General features: G+C 46.5%; 2 protein-coding genes across 2 annotated transcripts; both read right to left on the bottom strand.

The window, feature by feature from the left end:
- Nucleotides 1-1,441: 1,441 nt before the first annotated feature.
- On the bottom strand, nt 1,442-3,146 carry LOC125547718 (F-box protein At5g07610-like). Its single transcript, XM_048711519.2, has 2 exons — nt 2,250-3,146; nt 1,442-2,134 (listed from the first exon to the last, which is right to left on the bottom strand). Exons 1-2 carry the CDS (start codon nt 2,999-3,001, stop codon nt 1,504-1,506), a joined length of 1,383 nt encoding a protein of 460 aa, XP_048567476.1. The 5' UTR covers nt 3,002-3,146; the 3' UTR covers nt 1,442-1,503.
- A 17,609-nt stretch (nt 3,147-20,755) lies between these two features.
- Nucleotides 20,756-22,283, bottom strand: LOC147978031 (uncharacterized). The gene is made up of 2 exons (XM_087516499.1): nt 21,497-22,283; nt 20,756-21,377 (listed from the first exon to the last, which is right to left on the bottom strand). Exons 1-2 carry the CDS (start codon nt 22,261-22,263, stop codon nt 20,756-20,758), a joined length of 1,389 nt encoding a protein of 462 aa, XP_087372625.1. The 5' UTR covers nt 22,264-22,283.
- Between the last annotated feature and the right edge of the window lie 873 nt (nt 22,284-23,156).

Here is a 23,156-nt window from a genome sequence, read left to right as displayed (position 1 = left end):
CCCCTCCTCGCCTGGTCAAGCCGAAGAGGGAGCCAGGGCTGGCGACGGTGACGCCGGAGCCGAGGCTCGCCGCCGTGAAGCCGGAGCCTGCTCTCGCCGAGGAGGCCGATGAAGAAGAGGCCGCCTTGAAGTGGGCGCGCGAGGACTACACGCGCATGGAGCTGAACCGACAGCGCCGCGCCCTGGAGGAGATCGCCGAACGCCGCCGCCGTGAAGCAGCGCGCCGGGGCGAGGGGTCGAGCAGCGGCGCCGGCCGTGTCAAGGAGGAGAAGCAGGAGGAGGACGCCGACGACAACTACGCCTTGCTCAGCGCCTACTTCAGCCCGTAGTTTAGGGTTTTTTCCGTCCATTTTATTCGTGTAAAAAACGTCTAAATTTCGCCAAAATATGTCATGTTTGTTGAAATTTGGCCGTGTTTGCTGAAATTTGGCCGAACTGTGGGGACGTCTGGGGCCCGACCTGGGGGCGACGGCTAGGGACGTGCTCGCCCCCACGCCGAAAAAATGCGGCTCGCCCCCAAGCGGCGATTTTCGGCGCGTCTTGGGGGCGCAACGGCTGGAGATGCTCTTACTCCCACTATGACCAGCCTGAGGAAACTAACTAAGCACCTCCTCACCGTTTTCTCTCTCCGATAGGTGGACCAACAAGTGGATCAACCAATGCGGTTCATTTCTATCATCATCAGCTAAATTCCACAAAGGCCTCTGATACCATCTCATGGAGTGCACCTACCTACCGTGGTGTGGGGAAATCTTTATAGGATGATGAGAAGCTCCAAAAACTAGAAATTAAGAGCTGAAAGATAAATTCATTCCTTGATAACAAGGTCAGCTCCAAGAAACTAAAGTAAAGTTGTACAAGGCAGAGGGAGAAATCAACGGTGTATCAAAGTTGTGGAACAATACAAGGCGGACTGGCTAGCAACAGCAGAAGATGCCATCAAGTAGGCCCTGAAATAGCGGAGTGTGCAAATAGAAAGAATTATGTACTGAATATGCTTTCCTGGGTTAGACACCTTAATTATAAAGCATTTTTACATTTTTACAGGTATGAAATAGATCCTGTCAGCAACACTGTATGCTCTGACATTCTTTATCTTTGAGATAGTATGAGTAATGTTGCCGCAGGGGTACTCCAAATAAATGTACATGTTATTCAGATGTGATGTTGAATCGCCTCATGCATGAACCTGTAAATCAGATTGCAGATGCAACTAGCAGCAGGTAAAATCTATGCAACTCCTGTAACCCGATGTGAGTATATGTACATCTAGAAACTCCTTCTTAGAAGACTACATTACGTGAATGAGATCTCTTGAAACTAGACGCATGAGATGCAAACCCATCTGCGAGCCCCAAACACAGAATCTAGGAGCTACTTGATAACAAAATGGAGTCATAATAATTAAAGAAAAATTTGTTGCACAAGTTACAGCCAAAAATATCCAAACAAAAACAACACATATCTGATAAACTGATAATGTTTGAGACGAGCTACTACAGATTAATTCACTCTTTCTGGGGTCTCTTCGATCCAACATGGTGTGTATGGAAAAGAATCAATCTCATGAGATTCATTAGGAATGCTGCAGCTGAAATAGTCATGACCTGTCGGGTATATGCTACCTAAATTTTCAACCTTGAAGCTATTCAAATGATAGGCAAACGCCATTGCATTCAATTTACAGTCCTCTGACCTACTCAAAAAGAGAATCTCTTTGTATGGGTGAAATCCAAGTACCTCAATCTCAAAATATGGACGATGTTGCACTTCAACAATGTCTAGGTTCTCATGGAAATCGTCATCATCAGAGTTCCACTCAAATTTCTCTTGAATTACTTCTTCCTTGTTGATATTTGGTAGATGAGAACGAAATTTTTCATAGTTAATGTCTTCTAAGATCCAGGGTCCATTAACTTGGCCATCAAACATTTGCACAGGCTTAAGGTCATAGTCGTTCTTTAATATCCACTCGAACTGATCACACGATTCAGTGAGGGCGTAAACCCGAATGTGAGTATTCTCAACAAATGATGCACAATACACACCTTTTTCAGATAATCCTAGATAACTGCTCCACCCAATATCCATTGGTGGCTTAATCACACTGTACTTATCTTCAGACAAAGATATTCTGCAAAATCAAATGGTTGGCATAAATTTTTGAAATTCAACGCAGAGGATTATATGTGATTAAAATGAACACTAAAAATGAAATTATATGTTTACTGGTCTAGGTATGTACGTACCTCATAACAAAATCACTTTGACAACGCACATAAAGGGATCCACGCCAATAGACCGAGTTTCGTTGGCCCTCAAAGAGCACACGCGCCTTTGCAACTGTTCCTGCGGCATCTCCTTCTCGAACAAACAGCCTCTCCTCCCAACAGCCTCTCCTTGAAGAGAATACATGCAAGATATATGGAGATGGAGGCCATTCGGACGTCTCCTCTAAAGGGTCAATCTCGTCTTTACCCCATCGCAAAGAAGGGATCTGAAACACCTGGTAGTGGCATGACACCGTGGGATCAAAGGCCAGATAATAATCACCACGGACGATTCCCCCGGTACAATTGTCCAGGCATAAGGGCAGAGTGTTCCACCATCGCGTGGCAGGGTTAAGCACGTAGTGATAATCGATGTAGGTCCCTTGGAGCAAGAGGAGTCCATTACAGTGATCCTCGATGTAGCAGTTGCCATGGGGGCGAAGTTCAGTGGCCCTGGGCAGGAAATCGAGCTTGCCGCTGATAGCAGGCTGACCCGCGGACGCGGGGCGCGAGAAGAACTCGGGCAGACATAGCCTCCTGAAGCAGATGAAGATGCCGCTGAACGGGAGCTGCCTGCGCAGGAGTCCCTCGCCGTCGATGATGGCCCGCCACGCTTTGCACACGCAGCGCGACACGGCGAGCGAGCGCGGCCCCGTCACGCGACGGAGCACATCGACGAGCACGTCCTCAGGGAGAAGCGCCGCCAGTTCTCCGTCTTCCGGTGGTTCCATCACGCCCCCTGGAAACTGAATACCATCACGCCTGCCAATACATATCTCAGCAGGAGGTGGGTGGCGCGAGCTCGTCGGCGCTGGCGTCGGTGGGAAGAGGAGACAGGGGATCGGCGGTGGAGGAGAAGAGAAGACGTACGGCGGCGGTTGGGGAGAGAGTGAAGGATTTTTAGGGTTTGCTTCGTTTTTAAAGTAGGAGAGGAGGGTTCGATGGGCTGGATTTGGGCCGGGAGACACCACCGACGGACCGACCAAGCGGGTGGATGGTTTCTGGGCTTGGGGAGACGAGGGAAAGTTTTTATTTTTTTGGCGGGAACGGAGGGAAAGTTTTGTTATGGAAACCCTGTACTAACTGTGTCAACAACGTTTGTGTGTGAGCTGCGTGGTGCTGCCTGGAAGCAAGCGTTGATCGAGATGTGTTTAGTCACTCGCAGGGGAAGACATGTGCGACCATCTAGAGCTGACGAGTGCAAAAAAACTGAATTTTCATGATGCACGCGATCCTCACGCATGATGATTTTACTCGTATGGTTGTGACGTTGTGGGAAAATTGGAGAGCAAGCAGAAAAGCTATCCATGAGACCATCAGCATGGGTACCACCGCCGGCTGGACATGTTAAGATCAATGCTGATGCTTATGTAATGAGAAGTGAAGGATTTGGACCTGTGGCAGTTGTATGCCGAGGAGTTTTTCTGGGAGCTTCTTCTATTATTTTCAGAAATATTATTGACCGGCCACACTTGAAGCAATGGCTGTTAAAGAGGCTTTGGCAGTAGCTGATGATCTATCTGTGCAAAGGATCCATGTGGCGTCCGACTATAAGACCGTTGTGGAAGATATCAACCAGGGATCTTCGTCTGAATATATGGAGCCATAATGCATGAAATCATAGAAAGATCTCGAGGTTTTATTGCTTGTAATACCGTCCATGAGTATAGGAGCTCAAATTCAAGGCTCACAATCTCATTAAGCACCATTAACACTTGGGTTTGGTCGTCATGTGTGGTTAGACCAACCCGGGACCTACTTTTCGTACCGTTAAATGTTTGTGTCGATTTGAATAAAGCCATGGCTGCCCGCCCGCACCTGAGACGCAGGTTCCGCCACCGAACGCCACGCCTCCCGCCGCCAGGGCCTCCGCCCAGGATACAGACACCCCTCGAGACCATCCAAGGAGATCAGCTTTGTCCCAAAGGGACACCCTCGACTGACGAACCGCAGCATACGTCCTCCCTTGAACATCGCCGGAGCTGTGACAACCCACATGCGGCCGGGGAAAGTGGGAGGTTGGGAGCGGACACATCCTGACCGGCACACCCCTGTATTAGTGACGGGTGGCCCGAGCATGCCGGGGCCGCCCATTCCTTCAGCCAATCTCCCCACCGTACACACACCTGTGCCGCCCCACCTCAGCAGCGACGCAAAACCGCACAAAGCCACCGACATAGACCTAGCCTCCGGCAAGGAGGACCGCCGCCTACCGCTAAGAATACTCACCAGGGAGCCCATCTGCATAGCGCTGTCGTCCAGCCGGCGGAACGCCTAGAACCCGACCAGCACGCCCACCTGCCACCACCGCTGCGCCTCCACCAATACCAGTCGCGGCTATGGCAGGGGCGGACGCCCGCCAGCCGCGCCGCCCTCGGCCTGTGTTGCTTTGACCCAGATCTAGCTGTCCGCCACCCCGAGAGAACACCGCGCACCACCGCACCTGCAGCCCCTTTATGCTGTCATCCACAACCCGCGAGTCCGCCGCCAGCTTCCGCCGCCGCGCCCTGAGCAATTGTCGTGCCCCCGCCCGACCCTGAGGCCCGCGCCCGCCGGATCGGCCGGGGAAGGAAAACACAGCATCACCGCCAACACTGGCCGAGCTTTCCCCGCCAATACGTTGGGGCAGCGGCGAGGGGAGGGAGGCGCGAGGAGGTGGGGCTCGAGGCGGCGCTAGGGATCCCCCCGCCCCCAAGCGCGATAAAAAAATATAGGGTAGCATAAGTGTTTGTACTAACTGATTCGGTGTTGTGGGCTCTAGCACTGATCCTGCGCGATTGTCAAGAAATGGACTACTGGACTACGAGCTTTCTAGCCCATGGGTCAGGCTACCCCGAGCTGTAAAGAAATGTCTACACATACTGACTCGCCTTGGTCACCCAAAGATTCACACCGTGGCGGGGTTGGTTGGCCGGACTCTAGCAGCGACATCTATGGCACATCAAGATGATTTGTGGAAAGCTGGAATCATCGAAGGGGAGTTTGCGCACAAAGACGAGGAAGTAGTAGCAAATATGAACCCAAAACACTGAAGCAGCGAGCTACAACTAGGTTTAGGCAGGGCTCGATGATTGTTGACAGAGGGAGTGAAGGGTGTGACGACGAACTAGTTCGATGCAAAAACTGGGCAACAAAGGAAAGTAAAGGTGGTGTCGCAGGTGACAGTCAGATTGACCTCGGAGGACACCGCTATGAGGCATGCAACTAAGCGCATCCTCACTATTTTTTTCTCTTCGATATGTGGGCACAACAAGGAGATCAATCAGGCCCTATTTGGTTCATAAGTCCTAGGACGTTTTCTAGTTCCAACTAAAAAGTCTCTAGTCCCTAAAAAGTCCCTCCCTATTTGTTTGTAGAGACTAAAAAGTCCCTAATCCCTACCTAGAGGTTATTAAATGACCATATTGCCCCTAGTATATAGAAAAATAACAATCAAACAACACCATGGGGTGGCGGGCCATTAAATGCATGGAGGGGCATTGTTGAAAAAGTTCCAAAAAAGACTCTACTTGAGAGTCTTCTTCATTTAGTCCCAAATGCCTAGTTTAGTCCCTAAAAAGTCCCTCCCGTTTGGTAAAAAAGTATCTAAGAGGGACTTTTTCTAGTCCCTACACAAAAAAGTCCCTGGTAACAAACACCCCCTCAGTGCGCTCCATTCTACAAGCCTTAGAAGTTGGGAATATATTTTGCTAGGTTGTGTCCTTAGGGCTCCGGTCCATTAAAAAAGGTAGAGAGAGTTGCCCAGTTTATTTGCGAAAACCCGGGTGAAAACCGTTCCTACACGCCCACAAGAAAGTGTTGGCGAACGTAGTAATTTCAAAAAATTTCCTACGCACACGCAAGATCATGGTGATGCATAGCAACGAGAGGGGAGAGTGTTGTCTACGTACCCTCGTAGACCGAAGCGGAAGCGTTGACGCAACGTAGAGGAATTAGTCGTACGTCTTCCTGGTCCAACCGATCCAAGCACCGTTACTCCGGCACCTCCGAGTTCTTGAGACACGTACAGCTCGATGACGCACCCCGGGCTCCGATCCAGCAAAGCTTCGGGGAGGAGTTTCGTCAGCACGACGGCGTGGTGACGATCTTGATGTTTAACCGTCGCAGGGCTTTGCCTAAGCACCGCTACAATATGATCGAGGTGTAATATCGTGGAGGGGGGCACCGCACACGGCTAAGGAACGATCACGAAGATCAACTTGTGTGTCCTAGGGTGCCCCCTTGCCCCCGTATATAAAGGAGCCAAGGGAAGGGGGCGGCCGGCCAAGGAGGGGCGCGCCAGGGGAAGTCCTACTCCCACCGGGAGTAGGACTCCCTTCTTTCCTAGTTGGAGAAGGAGAAGGGGGGAAAGAAGAGGAAGAGGGGAAGGAAAAGGGCGGGCGCCGCCCCCCTTCCCTTGTCCTATTCGGACTAGGAAGGGGAGGGGCGCGCGGCCACCTCCTGCCTCCTTCTCTCTTCTCCCTCAATGCCCATGTAGGCCCAATAACCCCCCGGGGGGTTCCGGTAACTCCCCCGGTACTCCGGTAAAATGCCAATTTCACTCGGAACGATTCCGATGTCCAAATATAGGCTTCCAATATATCGATCTTTATGTCTCGACCATTTCGAGACTCCTCGTCATGTCCGTGATCACATCCGGGACTCCGAACAACCTTCGGTACATCAAAATACATAAACTCATAATGAAACTGTCATCGTAACTTTAAGCGTGCGGACCCTACGGTTCGAGAACAATGTAGACATGACCGAGACACGTCTCCGGTCAATAACCAATAGCGGGACCTGGATGCCCATATTGGCTTCTACATATTCTACGAAGATCTTTATCGGTCAGACCGAATAACTACATACGTTGTTCCCTTTGTCATCGGTATGTTACTTGCCCGAGATTCGATCGTCGGTATTCAATACCTAGTTCAATCTCGTTACCGGCAAGTCTCTTTACTCGTTTCGTAATACATCATCTCACAACTAACACATTAGTTGCAATGCTTGCAAGGCTTATGTGATGTGCATTACCGAGAGGGCCCAGAGATACCTCTCCGACAAACGGAGTGACAAATCCTAATCTCGAAATACGCCAACCCAACATGTACCTTTGGAGACACCTGTAGAGCTCCTTTATAATCACCCATTTACGTTGTGACGTTTGGTAGCACACAAAGTGTTCCTCCGGTAAACGGGAGTTGCATAATCTGATAGTCATAGGAACATGTATTAGTCATGAAGAAAGCAATAGCAACATACTAAACGATCGGGTGCTAAGCTAATGGAATGGGTCATGTCAATCAGATCATTCAACTAATGATGTGATCCCGTTAATCAAATAACAACTCTTTGTCCATGGTTAGGAAACTTAACTGTTTTTGATTAACGAGCTAGTCAAGTAGAGGCATACTAGTGACACTCTGTTTGTCTATGTATTCACACATGTATTATGTTTCCGGTTAATACAATTCTAGCATGAATAATAAACATTTATCATGATATAAGGAAATAAATAATAACTTTATTATTGCCTCTAGGGCATATTTCCTTCAGTCTCCCACTTGCACTAGAGTCAATAATCTAGATCATATCACATGTGATTTAACATCAATAGTTCACATCTTTATGTGATTGGTTCACATCTCCATGTGACTAATACCCAAAGGGTTTACTAGATTCAATAATCTAGTTCACGTCGCTATGTGATTAAGATCCAAAAAGTGATCATGTTTTTCTTGTGAGAGAAATTTAGTCAACGGGTCTGCCACATTCAGATCCGCATGTATTTTGCAAATTTCTATGTCAACAATGCTCTGCATGGAGCTACTCTAACTAATTGCTCCCACTTTCAATATGTATCTAGATCGAGACTTAGAGTCATCCAGATCAGTGTCAAAACATGCATCGACGAAACCCTTTACGGCGAACCTTTTTTTCACCTCCATAATCGAGAAACATATCCTTATTCCACTAAGGATAATTTTGACCGCTGTCCAGTGATCTACTCCTAGATCACTATTGTCCTCCCATGCCAAAATCAGTGTAGGGTATACAATAGATCTGGTACACAGCATGGCATACTTTATAGAACCTATGGCTGAGGCATAGGGAATGATTTTCATTCTCTTTCTATCTTCTGCCGTGGTCGGGCTTTGATTCTTACTCAATTTCACACCTTATGACACAGGCAAGAACTCTTTCTTTGACTGTTCCATTTTGAACTACTTCAAAATCTTGTCAAGGTATGTACTCATTGAAAAAACTTATCAAGCGTCTTGATCTATCTCTATAGATCTTGATGCTCAATATGTAAGCAGCTTTACCGAAGTCTTTCTTTGAAAAACTCCTTTCAAACACTCCTTTATGCTTTACAGAATAATTCTACATTATTTCCGATCAACAATATGTCATTCACATATACTTATCAGAAATGTTGTAGTGCTCTCACTCACTTTCTTGTAAATACAGGCTTCACCGCAAGTCTGTATAAAACTATATGCTTTGATCAACTTATCAAAGCGTGTATTCCAACTCCGAGATGCTTGCACCAGTCCATAGATGGATCACTAGAGCTTGCATATTTTGTTAGCACCTTTAGGATTGACAAAACCTTCTGGTTGCATCATATACAACTCTTCTTTAATAAATCCATTAAGGAACGCGGTTTTGTTTATCCATTTGCCAGATTTCATAAAATGCGGTAATTGCTAACATGATTCGGACAGACTTAAGCATAGATACGAGTGAGAAACTCTCATCGTAGTCAACACCTTGAACTTGTCGAAAACCTTTTGCGACAATTCTAGCTTTGTAGATAGTAACACTACTGTCAGCGTCCGTCTTCCTCTTGAAGATCCATTTATTCTCAATTGCTCGCCGATCATCGGGCAAGTCAACCAAAGTCCAAACTTTGTTCTCATACATGGATCATATCTCAGATTTCATGGCCTCAAACCATTTCGCGGAATCTGGATTCATCATCGCTTCCTCATAGTCCATAAGTTCGTCATGGTCTAGTAACATGACTTTCAGAACAGGATTACCGTACCACTCTGGTGCGGATCTCACTCTGGTTTACCTACGAGATTCGGTAGTAACTTGATCCAAAGTTTCATGATCATCATCATTAGCTTCCTCACTAATTGGTGTAGTAGTCACAGAAACAGATTTCTGTGATGAACTATTTTCCAATAAGGGAGAAGGTACAATTACCTTATCAAGTTTTCTACTTTCCTCCCACTCACTTCTTTCGAGAGAAACTCCTCTAGAAAGGATCCATTCTTAGCAACGAATGTCTTGCCTTCGGATCTGTGATATAAGGTGTACCCAACTGTCTCCTTTGGGTATCCTATGAAGACATATTTCTCCGATTTGAGTTTGAGCTTATCGAGATGAAACTTTTTCACATAAGCATCGCAACTCCAAACTTTAAGAAATGACAGCTTAGGTTTCTTGCCAAACCATAGTTCACACGGTGTCGTCTCAACGGATTTAGATGGTGCCCTATTTAACGTGAATGCAGCTGTCTCTAATGCATAACCCCAACACGATAGTGGTAGATCGGTAAGAGACATCATAGATCGCACTATATCTAATAAAGTACGGTTATGACGTTCGGACGCACCATTACACTATGGTGTTCCAGGTGGCGTGAGTAGTGAAACTATTTCACATTGTTTTAATTGAAGGCCAAACTCGTAACTCAAATATTTTACCTCTGCGATCATATCATAGAAACTTTTATTTTCTTGTCACGATGATTTTCCACTTCACTCTGAAATTCTTTGAACTGTTCAAATGTTTCAGACTTATGTTTCATCAAGTAGATATCCCCATATCTGCTCAAATCAGCTGTGAAGGTCACAAAATAATGATACCTGCTGCAAGCCTTAATATTCATCGGACCACATACATCAGTATGTATGATTTCCAACAAATCTGTTGCTTGCTTCATTGTTCCGGAGAACGGCGTTTTAGTCATCTTGCCCATAAGGCATGGTTCGCAAGCATCAAGTGATTCATAATCAAGTGATTCCAAAATCCCATCAGCATGGAGTTTCTTCATGCGCTTTACACCAATATGACCTAAACGGCAGTGCTACAAATAAGTTGCACTATCATTATTAACTTTGCATCTTTTGGTTTCAATATTATGAATATGTGTATTACTACGATCGAGATCCAACGAACTTGTTTCATTGGGTGTATGACCATCGAAGGTTTTATTCATGTAAACAGAACAACAATTATTCTCTAACTTTAATGAATAACCGTATTGCAATAAACATGATCAAATCATATTCATGCTCAACGCAAAAACCAAATAACACTTATTTAGGTTCAACACTAATCCCGAAAGCATAGGGGAGTGTGCGATGATGATCATATCAATCTTGGAACTACTTCCAACACACATCGTCACTTTACCCTTAACTAGTCTCTGTTTATTCTGCAACTCCTGTTTCGAGTTACTACTCTTAGCAACTGATCCAGTATCAAATACTGAGGGGTTGCTATAAACACTAGTAAAGTACACATCAATAACATGTATATCAAATATACTTTTGTTCACTTTGCCATCCTTCTTATCCGCCAAATACTTGGGGCAGTTCTGCTTCCGGTGACCAGTCCCTTTGCACTAGAAGCACTTAGTCTCAGGCTTAGGTCCAGACTTGGGCTTCTTCACTTGAGTAGCAACTCGCTGCCGTTCTTCTTGAAGTTCCCCTTCTTCCCTTTGCCCTTTCCTTGAAACTAGTGGTCTTGTCAACCATCAACACTTGATGTTTTTCTTGATTTCTACCTTCATCGATTTCATCATCATGAAAAGCTCAGGAATCATTTTCGTCATCCCTTGCATACTATAGTTCATCACGGAGTTCTACTAACTTGGTGATGGTGACTAGAGAATTCTGTCAATCACTATCTTATCTGGAAGATTAACATCCACTTGATTCAAGCGATTGTAGTACCCAGACAATCTGAGCACATGCTCACTAGTTGAGCGATTCTCCTCCATCTTTTAGCTATAGAACTTGTTGGAGACTTCATATTTCTCAACTCGGGTATTTGCTTGAAATATTAACTTCAACTCCTGGAACATCTCATATGGTCCATGACGTTCAAAACGTCTTTGAAGTCCCGATTCTAAGCCGTTAAGCATGGTGCACTAAACTATCAAGTAGTCGTCATATTGAGCTAGCCAAACGTTCATAACGTCTGCATCTGCTCCTGCAATAGGTCTGTCACCTAGCGGTGCATCAAGGACATAATTCTTCTGTGCAGCAATGAGGATAAACCTCAGATCACGGATCCAATCCGCATCTTTGCTACTAACATCTTTCAACACAATTTTTCTCTAGGAACATATCAAAATAAACATATAAAAGCAACAGCGCGAGCTATTGATCTACAACATAGATATGCTAATACTACCAGGACTAAGTTCATGATAAATTAAAGTTCAATTAATCATATTACTTAAGAACTCCCACTTAGATAGACATCCCTCTAATCCTCTAAGTGATCACGTGATCCAAATCAACTAAACCATAACCGATCATCACGTGAAATGGAGTAGCTTTCAATGGTGAACATCACTATGTTGATCATATCGACTATATGATTCACGCTCGACCTTTCGGTCTCAGTGTTCCGAGGCCATATCTGCATATGCTAGGCTCGTCAAGTTTAACCTGAGTATTCTGCGTGTGCAAAACTGGCTTGCACCCGTTGTAGATGGACGTAGAGCTTATCACACCCGATCATCATGTGGTGTCTGGGCACGACGAACTTTGGCAACGGTGCATACTCAGGGAGAACACTTCCTGATAATTTAGTGAGAGATCATCTTATAATGCTACCGTCAATCAAAGTAAGATAAGATGCATAAAAGATAAACATCACATGCAATCAATATAAGTGATATGATATGGCCATCATCATCTTGTGCTTGTGATCTCCATCTCCGAAGCACTGTCATGATCACCATCGTCACCGGCGCGACACCTTGATCTCCATCGTAGCATCGTTGTCGTATCGCCAATCTTATGCTTCTACGACTATCGCTACCGCTTAGTGATAAAGTAAAGTATTACAGGGCGATTGCATTGCATACAATAAAGCAACAACCATATGGCTCCTGCCAGTTCCCGATAACTCAGTTACAAAACATGATCATCTCATACAATAAAATTTAGCATCATGTCTTGACCATATCACATCACAACATGCCCTGCAAAAACAAGTTAGACGTCCTCTACTTTGTTTGTTGCAAGTTTTACGTGGCTGCTACGGGCTTAAGCAAGAACCAATCTTATCTACGCATCAAAACCACAACAATAGTTTGTCAAGTTGATGCCGTTTTAACCTTCGCAAGGACCGGGCGTAGCCACACTCAGTTCAACTAAAGTTGGGGAAACTGACACCCGCCAGCCACCTGTGTGCAAAGCACGGTGGTAGAACCAGTCTCGCATAAGCGTACGCGTAATGTCGGTCCGGGCCGCTTCATCCAACAATACCGCCGAACCAAAGTATGACATGCTGGTAGGCAGTATGACTTATATCGCCCACAACTCACTTGTGTTCTACTCGTGCATATAACATCAAACCATAAAACCTAGGCTCGGATGCCACTGTTGGCGAACGTAGTAATTTCAAAAAAATTCCTACGCACACGCAAGATCATGGTGATGCATAGCAACGAGAGGGGAGAGTGTTGTTTACGTACCCTCGTACACCGAAGCGGAAGCGTTGACACAACATAGAGGAAGTAGTCGTACGTCTTCCCGGTCCAACCGATCCAAGCACCGTTACTCCGGCACCTCCGAGTTCTTGACACACGTACAGCTCGATGACGCACCCCGGGCTCCGATCCAGCAAAGCTTCGGGGAGGAGTTTCGCCAGCACGACGGCGTGGTGACGATCTTGATGTTTAACCGTCGCAGGGCTTCGCCTAAGCACCGCTATAATATGATCGAGGTGTAATATCATGGAGGGGGGCACCGCACACGGCTAAGGAACGATCACGAAGATCAACTTGTGTGTCCTAGGGTGCCCCTTGCCCCCGTATATAAAGGATCCAAGGGGAGGGGGCGGCCGGCCAAGGAGGGGCGCGCCAGGGGGAGTCCTACTCCCACCGGGAGTAGGACTCCCTTCTTTCCTAGTTGGAGAAGGAGAAGGAGGGAAAGAGGAGGAAGAGGGGAAGGAAAAGGGGGGCGCCGCCCCCCTTCCCTTGTCCTATTCGGACTAGGAAGGGGAGGGGCGCGCGGCCACCTCCTGCCTCCTTCTCTCTTCTCCCTCAAGGCCCATATAGGCCCAATAACCCCCCGGGGGGTTCCGGTAACTCCCCCGGTACTCCGATAAAATGTCGATTTCACCCGGAACGATTCTGATGTCCAAATATAGGCTTCCAATATATCGATCTTTATGTCTCGACCATTTCGAGACTCCTCGTCATGTCCGTGATCACATCCGGGACTCCGAACAACCTTCGGTACATCAAAATACATAAACTCATAATGAAACTGTCATCGTAACTTTAAGCGTGCGGACCCTACGGTTCGAGAACAATGTAGACATGACCGAGACACGTCTCCGGTCAATAACCAATAGCGGGACCTGGATGCCCATATTGGCTTCTACATATTCTACGAAGATCTTTATCGGTCAGACCGAATAACTACATACGTTGTTCCCTTTGTCATCGGTATGTTACTTGCCCGAGATTCAATCGTCGGTATTCAATACCTAGTTCAATCTCGTTACCGGCAAGTCTCTTTACTCGTTTCGTAATACATCATCTCACAACTAACACATTAGTTGCAATGCTTGCAAGGCTTATGTGATGTGCATTACCGAGAGGGCCCAGAGATACCTCTCCGACAAACGGAGTGACAAATCCTAATCTCGAAATACGCCAACCCAACATGTACCTTTGGAGACACCTGTAGAGCTCCTTTATAATCACCCATTTACGTTGTGACGTTTGGTAGCACACAAAGTGTTCCTCCGGTAAACGGGAGTTGCATAATCTCATAGTCATAGGAACATGTATAAGTCATGAAGAAAGCAATAGCAACATACTAAACGATCGAGCGCTAAGGTAATGGAATGGGTCATGTCAATCAGATCATTCAACTAATGATGTGATCCCGTTAATCAAATAACAACTCTTTTTCCATGGTTAGGAAACTTAACCATTTTTGATTAACGAGCTAGTCAAGTAGAGGCATACTAGTGACACTCTGTTTGTCTATGTATTCACACATGTATTTTGTTTCCGGTTAATACAATTCTAGCATGAATAATAAACATTTATCATGATATAAGGAAATAAATAATAACTTTATTATTGCCTCTAGGGCATATTTCCTTCAGAAAGGGTATCCTACCGACCGGGCTACCCACACACATCACCATGAAAAGGACACCATCGGGATTGCCTACTATATTATCGTCATCTTTGCTCCCGGAGCAAGCGACTCCGACTTCGCACAATAGATGGCCCATGAAGACCACGACGAACAAAGGACATACAAGAACCATGTCGTCCTATGCCAGACAGCCGGCCAAATGCGTCGAGGACTAGGAATCTCGGACTTTGGTTACAAGACTCATAGAAGGAAAAAAGCATGCATTGCACCAACATAGCCAGACCTACCCATCAGCCGACATCGTTGCCAGCGCATCGGTCCGCAACACTACAGCTCCGATTGCACGCTCAAGGACCCGTCAAACGGTTGACGACGATGGACTTGCCACGACTCTGCTCCTCTTGCCACAACCCACATTCCAACATGAGTCGCAACACCATTAGAAGGGAGGCAACTGCCCCACAAACCGCATCCACATCACCGGTCGGGCACCTGCCGGTGATGTCGCGCACGTCCATCCCCAGAGTGCGCAAACTTAGATTTCAAAAAGGCCTTTGACCTGACGACCCCATGGTGCGTGGAAATGTTTCACGGGTGGTGAGGAGCTCCAAGAACTGAAAGAATAGTTGGGCGACGAGCTCCATTCCTCGATAACAAAGGAGCTACAAGAAATCATGGAGTAAAGTAGTATGCCAAAGAGAACAAATTGAAGAGAGATATCATGGTGTATCATAGGTGTGGAACCGTACAAGGCGGACCAGCTAGCGACAGTGAAAGAGGCCATCCAGAAAGACCTGAAACAAGGGAGACAAACACCTTAATTATAATGCATTTTTTGGGGTCCGAAACAGATCTTGTCAGAAACACATATATGCTTTTCTTATTCGCTGATCTTTGAGATAGTTTTTTTTTGAAACATCGCCGGGAGGCAGAAAAACTGCCCACTTGAATTTTCATATAACCAGATCAAACAAGAGTTACAGGGGAGAGAGGGGTCGAGAGGGAGGCCCCCCACGCAAGTTACAACTGCACCGAAAAAACAACGGAGTAAGGCTGAAAGACTGAAGAGGAAGCAGCGTGGGGAGGGGAAGGGACCGAGCCCCTACAGCAAGGCCGCGAAACACTGCACCCACAACTCAAGGATCGTTTTACAGATGGTGCGGGAGCATCTCCATCTCCACAGGGAGACGTCAGCCGCGACGGCACGGGCCACATCCGGCGGAGAGAGGTCTAGCCCCCGAAAAACCTTGGCGTTCCTGCTCTTCCAAATGTTCCATAGAATTGCAACGCAAGCAGTGACCTTAAGGCGCGGGGGGCCGGCATTCCAGCGCCGCGTGCAGCGCACAGGTCTTCGACAGAGAGGGCAGTTGCCGCGCCAGGAGCCACCACAGCCCAGATGGCACAAGCGTGCCGGCATCCGAACATCAAGTGCTCAATGGTCTCCACTTCTCCACAAAAAAGCACAGGCAGAACTGCTGATGATGTGCCTTCGATGGAGCAGAGCAGCACACGGGAGACGCTGACGGTGGCACAGCCAGAGGAAGAATTTGCACTTCCCCGAAGCAAAACTACGCCAAATCATTGGCGCGAAGGTGTCCAGTTCGTGTACTGCCATGGCAGCCTGGCATGCCCCTCGAGCAGTGAACGCTCTTCCCGAAGAACGCATCCCGCGCTCGTCCGGCACGCCAGGGCGTAAGATCACACCGCGGACCTCGTCCTTCAAACTAGCAAGTTCTGAGTAGGCGACCACGGAGAGACGAGGTTGAAGATGGGCATCCAGGCCCCGCAGGGAGTCAGCAACACAAGCATTGGGGCGCTTCGTGTGCGAGAAGAGCGCCGGAAACCTGAGCTCAAACGTGGCACTGCCCAACCAAAGATCCTGCCAAAAGGACGTGGTGGCCCCATCACCCACGGAGCATGCGGTTCGTCCCCGGAAAAGCGGCAGGAGAGCCAGGAGAGATTTCCAAGCGCCTATGAACGCACACACGCACACCCTACCCCTATGAACACCTCCGAGAGACTGAGCCGACATATCATCTTGAGATTTACGAAGTCACCGTAGGCGCCTCGTCGTCGACGGGAACGTCTTCTCCCACTGAAAGCGCATCGCCGAAAATCCTGAAATAAATCCAGGAATAAGGCAAGCACCAGGATTTGAACCCTAATGGGTTGAGAATACCACTGTCCACCTAACCAACTCAATCACAGGTTAATTCGCAGTTGAAGGAAACCTTAGACGGACGCGAATTCAACAAGGACACCGTATAACATCCCGTGTCATGTATGGCTGAGCTGGGCTATACGTACGTCTCCTCAACACGTCACGTCGTATGACAATGGAAATCTAAGAGCTACACGTAATTAATACTCCCTCCGTTTTTATTTACTCTACATATTAGAGTTGACTGAAGTCAAACTTCGTAAAGTTTGACCAAGTTTATAGAAAAGAATATAAATATTTATAATAACAAATCGATATGATGCGAAAGTACGTTCAATAATGTATCTAATGGTATTGATTTGTTATTGTATATGTTAATATTTTTGTCTATAAACTTTGTCAAAGTTTATAAAGCTTGACTTTAACCAAAGCTAATATGCAGAGTAAATAAAAACGGAGGGAGTATTATTTTTGAAATGCAGAAGAAACGCAAACACCCATATATACATCAAGCTTTTTTTTCTTGGTACCTTTTTTTGGTAGGGATTGAAATGAAATATCTCGAAAATTTTGATTTTTTTCCTTCAAAATATTAAAACAATTTTTGAATTCAACTAAAATAGTGTTAAAATATACATTCTTTAAGAACTGAAGTGCCTGTTGCAGTGGTAGTTAGCCGCACACACTACGACGAGGTCCGGGGTCGATCCTTCGCCATGTAATGGGATAAAACCTGCTATCGAGAAAACTACCGTACAAAAACTACCGTTTAGGAAAATTTTGGCTGAAAAACGTTTCTAACATATCCCACCCGGAATAAATTTAGAGCATCCTGTAAACTTGGTCCCAAGTTCCTATTGGTTGTGTGGGAAGGTAATCTTCCCATAAAGTTTTGGCGGCAAGGAAACCACCTGAAACTTCACCGCGCGCGTTGCTGCCTTGCCGCTCCCACACTCTGTAGCTGCCGCGGCGCCGCCACCGCGCCACAATGCTGGGCTGCCGCCCCTTGCCGGCTGCCACTGCACCACCACCATGCCGGGCCACCGCGTCGCCCCTCTCCGGCCGCCACATCACCCGCCGCACTACATCGGGCCGCCCCATGCCGGTCACCACCCCGCTGCCACTTCTGACCTCCGCCCACCGCCACATCGGGTCGTTGCTGCCCTGCACCACATCTTGTTGGCCACCATCACATGTGTCACTAAATTGCGGTCCCTAGGCCATTATTTAGGATTTCTTTGATGAAAAATACAGAATTAAAAATAATTTATAGGAAGAAGTTTAACATATATATCTGAGAAAAGTTGCTCTTAGCAAACTTCCCTCAAATTTACATTCATCCTGTAAAACCAGTTTTATGGGAAGTTTTCTAGGGTAGCTGTTGGAGTTGCTCTTAGGTAATTGTGCATCTTTTGCTCAACGACCTTGGACGGGATGTGTTATATTAGTTGGGCTCCGAACAAGAAGAGCAAGGCACCGGTGTCGATTTTCACGTCGACGCTTCTCGCTTGGAAATAGACGAGCTCATTCGGGTCGTGGTCGCCGTTGATGGAAGCTTCACTCAATTTCAAAATCAAGTTTTTTTACGAGTGTCGAGAACACTACAGAAAGGGCATAAAACACTTAGCAAAGTGTTTTCCGAGTCTTACACCCGGCAAATTTCACTCAGAGGAGGTACTACTAAGACATCTTTGTGGAATGTTTATGATGGTGCACTCCGAAAAAACTTTGCAGAGTGTCACTCGGCAAAAATAAAAAGTGCATAGACGACACGGAGATGAGACTGGTGGTGCCAATTGTCCACACTTTGTTGAGTGTCAAGCAATGGACACTCGGCAAAGCTTTGGGCATACCAGCATGCCACATGTCCCCTCTTTATCGACTATCCCGAATGTAACACTACAAAGATTTTTTTTTTTTCCCTGGCTTTGGAGGGATCACTGGAGCGTGCATGTGTCAAGTCTTTGTTGTGCATCTAGAATCAGACACTTACACAATTATTTGATGAGTGCAGCTTCAAATGACACTGGACAAAGTATACTTGGCAAAAGCGCGCCTCAATGCACCAGTTTGTCCCACGTGTCCACTTTGCAGGGTCTCATGGCCTTAACACTCGTTAAATCTTTCCAGAGTGCACCGGCTCGCGCCATGTGAATACTTTGCCGAATGTAAGACTCGACAAACTTGTATGCTCACAAAGCCTCAGGAAAGAAGCACCATGCTCCCAAATTTGATTAACGCATCAGCTTCCCGCTTCCAATCTACCTGCCGCATAATCTGCCCGAGCATGCAGCCTTGTCCTGCATGCCATAGATGAGCAACCACTCGCCCTCATGGTCACTGGATGTTGGGCATTTGCGGCCGCCAAACTCGGACTCTGGAACCAATCATTGAGCAGGAGGCAGAGGAGGCTCAGATCCTGAAGCGAAGAACACTGGGAAGATTGAATTCGAAAGAGGATTCAGATTTCTAACCCGGATAAAGGGGAGAAGGGTAGTCTTTTCCTGGTTGATGTGGAACATCATAGTTAGCATCACCATGCTACACACCGCTATAGAGCGAGAGAGTCATTGTCGCTCCCGCCGGCATTGCCCACCACTATGTGTGTTCTTTTGGGAGGACCACCTTCACTCGAGGTCAAAATCAGGGTAAGGGAACCTCTGCTGGTAGTCGCGGAGCAGAGAGGACGTTGCGAGAGAGACCGGGTGGTAGAATGCAGCGAAGAGGAGAAGGTCAAGTAAGGCCCAGTTCTTTTCAGCTTTTGATTCTCTAGAATCAGCTTCTGGGAAACTATCCACATAATAGCATGTCGAGTTCTTTTCTGCGATTGTAGTCTAAGATTGTAGGATGAGTTGAGTGTTGAATGTCTGTATTGTCTCTGAACTAGTTGTGTTCTGAATTGCTAACACGTAGTTGTTCAGTTTCTCATAGAATATGAGCACTAAAACTATTTCAATACAAGTATCATAGTGTCAAATACTATAATTAGAATGGTTGTAAAATTTGCTTCGTTACAGAAGGGGTCAACTACAAATAGAAGTAATAATCTCAAGGTATGAGACTGAGAGCAATAGCCTCATGTTTTGCAACCATGGTAGGAGCATCTTCTGGTGGTAGAGCGTTGGCACCTGTGCACGATAATGGAGGTTGCACTGCACCGTCCTAGTTTGCTTTGGGTCCCTCGGCGATCCGTTAGCACATCCATAGATCCAGCTATTTACCAAGCAGCAGCAGAAGGGAACCAAACATATGCACCATTCATCCATCCAGCAAGCTAGTAGCAAAAAAATCAACATGTGCACCACCCAAAAAGTCACACCATAACGGGGTTGGTGGGCCGGACTAAAGCAGTGATAGCTATGGCTAGATGGTGGCCGTACCGGCTATGAAACGGTAGAAGAGGCATCCAGGACGCCCTGAAACAGGGGATTAGGCAAGCATAATAAGGAATAAAGTGCTGAATATGCTTCCCAGAACTAGACACCTTAATTATAATGCATTTTTGGGGGTCTGAAACAGATCTTGTCAGCAAGACAAGATGATATTCCCTGTTCTCTGAGATAGTATTGAGTAATGCTGCTGCAAGTGTGCCCCATATTAATGTTCATGTTGTTCAGATGCGATGTCCAAATCGCCCCACGCATGAACCTACAAATAAGATTGCAGATGTAGCTAGCGGCAGGTAGAATCCGTGCTGCTCCTGGTTGTGAGCATAGACAGATCCGAAAATTGATGCTTAGAGACTACGCACTTGAGTGAGATCTCTCAGAAGCTAGAACCATGAGATCCAAATCCACTTGCGGGATTCAAACATAGAAACTCCCGAGCTACTTGACAACAAAATTGACAGTAATAATAATTAAAGAATGATTTATAGCTCCAGTGTCAGAACCGAAAACGATCCAAATAAAAAACAACATATATACTAACATGTTTGAGACGGAGCATCTAGATTAATTTACTCTTTATGGGATCTCTTCGATCCAACAACATGGTGTGTACGGAAAAGATTCGATCTCCCGAGCTTCATTAGCAAGGCCAGAGTCGAAATATCTGTGACAACTTGGGTATATGCTTCCTAAACTTTCAATGTTGAAGCTATTCAAATGATAGGCGAATGCCATTGCTTTTAGTTTGAAGGTCTCTGACCTACTCAAAAAGAGAATCTCTTTGTATGGGTGAAATCCAAGTATCTCGATCTCAAAATATGGATGGCGACGGTGCACTTCAACCATGTCTTCATTCTTAGGGAAATCATCATCGTCGGAGTTCCATTCAAATTTCTCGTGGATTACTTCTTCCTTGTTGATATTTGGAAGATGAGAACGAAAGACTCCATAGTTAATGTCTTGTAAGATCCAGGGTCCATGAACTTGGCGATCAAACATTTGGATGGGCTTAAGGTCGTAGTCGTGCTTTAATATCCACTCTAACTGATTAGATGATTCATTCAGGATGCAAACCCGAATGTGATTCTTAACAAATGACGCAAAGTATACTCCTTTCTCTGATAATCCTATGTAGTTGGTATCTCCAACACCCATTGGTGCCTTAATCGCACTGTACTTATCTTCAGACAAAGATATTCTGCAAAATCAAATGGTTGGCAAGAAATTTTCGAAATTCAGAGCACTGTAGTATGCTGTCAGTATGATAAAAAATGAGCATTAAAATCAAATTATTCATGAACCAGTCCAGGTATGTACCTCATAATAAAATCACCTTGACAATGCACGTAAAGGTATCCACGCCAATAAACAGAGTGGAGTCGGCTCTCATACACACGCGCCTTTGCAAGTGTTCCTGCAGCGTCCCCTTCTCGAACAAACAACCTCTCCTCCCAACAGCCTCTCCTTGAAGAGAATACATGCAGGATATATGGAGATGGAGGCCATTCGGATGTCTCATCTAAAGGGTCAATCCCATCTTTACCCCAACGCAAGTAAGGGATCTCAAACACGTGGTAGTGGGATGACACCTTGGGATCAAAGGCCAGATAATAATCATGGGTTAAAATACCATGGACGATTCCCCCATCCCCAGTATGATTGTGCGGGCACACGGGCAGAGCGTTCCAGCATCGGGTGGCAGGGTTAACCACGTAGCCGTCGAGCAAGAGGAGTCCGTTGCAGTGATCCTGGATGTAGTAGTCGCCGTCCAAGCTCCACCCATCGGAGCAAACTTTAATGGGTGTAGGTAGGAAATCGAGCTTGCCGCTGATCGCTGGTCGACCCAGGGGCGACAAGGGGCGGGCAAAGAACTCGGGCAAACAGAGCTCTGCGAAGGTGATGAAGAACCCGCTAAACGGGAGCTCCGTGCGCAGGAGGCTCCCGCCGTCGATGATGGCTCGCCACGCTTTGCAGACACAGCGCGACAGGGCGAGCCAGCGCGGCTCCGCCACGCGACGGAGCACGTCGGCGAGCACGTCCTCCGGCAGGAGCGCCGCCAGGTCGCCGTGGTCCGCCTGCTCCATCTGGCTCTGTATGCTCTGTATATCCGATCGCTTCCTTTGGGCGGCGCACGCACGTGCACACCAGGTATATATATCTCAGCAGTCAGCATCGACCAGGGAGTCCGATCGAATAAGGAAACCTAGACGGACACGGATACAACAAGGCTATCGTAACATAACACTTTACGTGATGTGGATGGGTGAGCTGGGCTATACGTACGTCTCCTCGTTACTTTAATTTTCGTGCACAAAATCAGGGAGCCTATTTGCTATTCCTATCATCCTATGTACGGATCTTACAAAAAAGTTAACGTACTAGATCAATCTGAAAGCAGTTAGCTAAAGTTGTCGGTAGAAATAGGCTTTTTGTAACGGTCTTGTTAAAGCACATATAGGTGTGCCCTAAGTATTGCACATCTAAATCTCATTGTCATTGATTTTACGTGAAGATTTGTGCGGGGTTTTTTCTTTTCTTTTCTTTTTTCTTTCATATTTGATTGAGTCACTTTTATGTGCAGTGACTAGTGCATATCTAGATGTGTCCTATGCACACCCTTTTTATAGTTATAGTGTTTTTTTTGCGAGTCAAAAATCCTAAACCTACGAAAGCCTGTACCTGTTATGAAAACCTCCAACTATTCTAAACATCCTCCCTTGAATTTCAGGCGGGGCGGGCCTCCCCCCCCCCCCCCCACCCCATCCCTTAATCCAATAAAAAATTCCTGCGGCAAATCAGCCCAAAAACATATGTAAATCATTACTTGGATGTAGCATTGCTCGTTGTGAACAAATGTGAATGCGCCGACGCCTTCTGCCTGTACATTGCACAACTAAAAAGAATCACAAATATAGGAAGGCAAGCTTTTTTTTCCGATAAAGATCTAGATCTATTATAAAAGTTCATTAGAAGTACA

This window comes from Triticum urartu, chromosome 3A, assembly GCF_056163025.1.
Source record: "Triticum urartu cultivar PI428250 chromosome 3A, HENAU_Tu73, whole genome shotgun sequence".
In the NCBI taxonomy this organism is placed as follows: domain Eukaryota; kingdom Viridiplantae; phylum Streptophyta; class Magnoliopsida; order Poales; family Poaceae; genus Triticum; species Triticum urartu.
This window is presented reverse-complemented; position numbering and strand designations above follow the sequence as displayed.

Bases quoted from the DNA above. Each gene is read 5' to 3' on its own strand.
- LOC125547718 (XM_048711519.2), bottom strand. From the start codon at position 3,001: ATGGAACCACCGGAAGACGGAGAACTGGCGGCGCTTCTCCCTGAGGAC. The intron at 2,135-2,249 runs GTACGTACATAC...TTGATTTTGCAG, and splicing joins CAAAGTGATTTTGTTATGAG to AATATCTTTGTCTGAAGATA.
- LOC147978031 (XM_087516499.1), bottom strand. From the start codon at position 22,263: ATGGAGCAGGCGGACCACGGCGACCTGGCGGCGCTCCTGCCGGAGGAC. The intron at 21,378-21,496 runs GTACATACCTGG...TTGATTTTGCAG, and splicing joins CAAGGTGATTTTATTATGAG to AATATCTTTGTCTGAAGATA.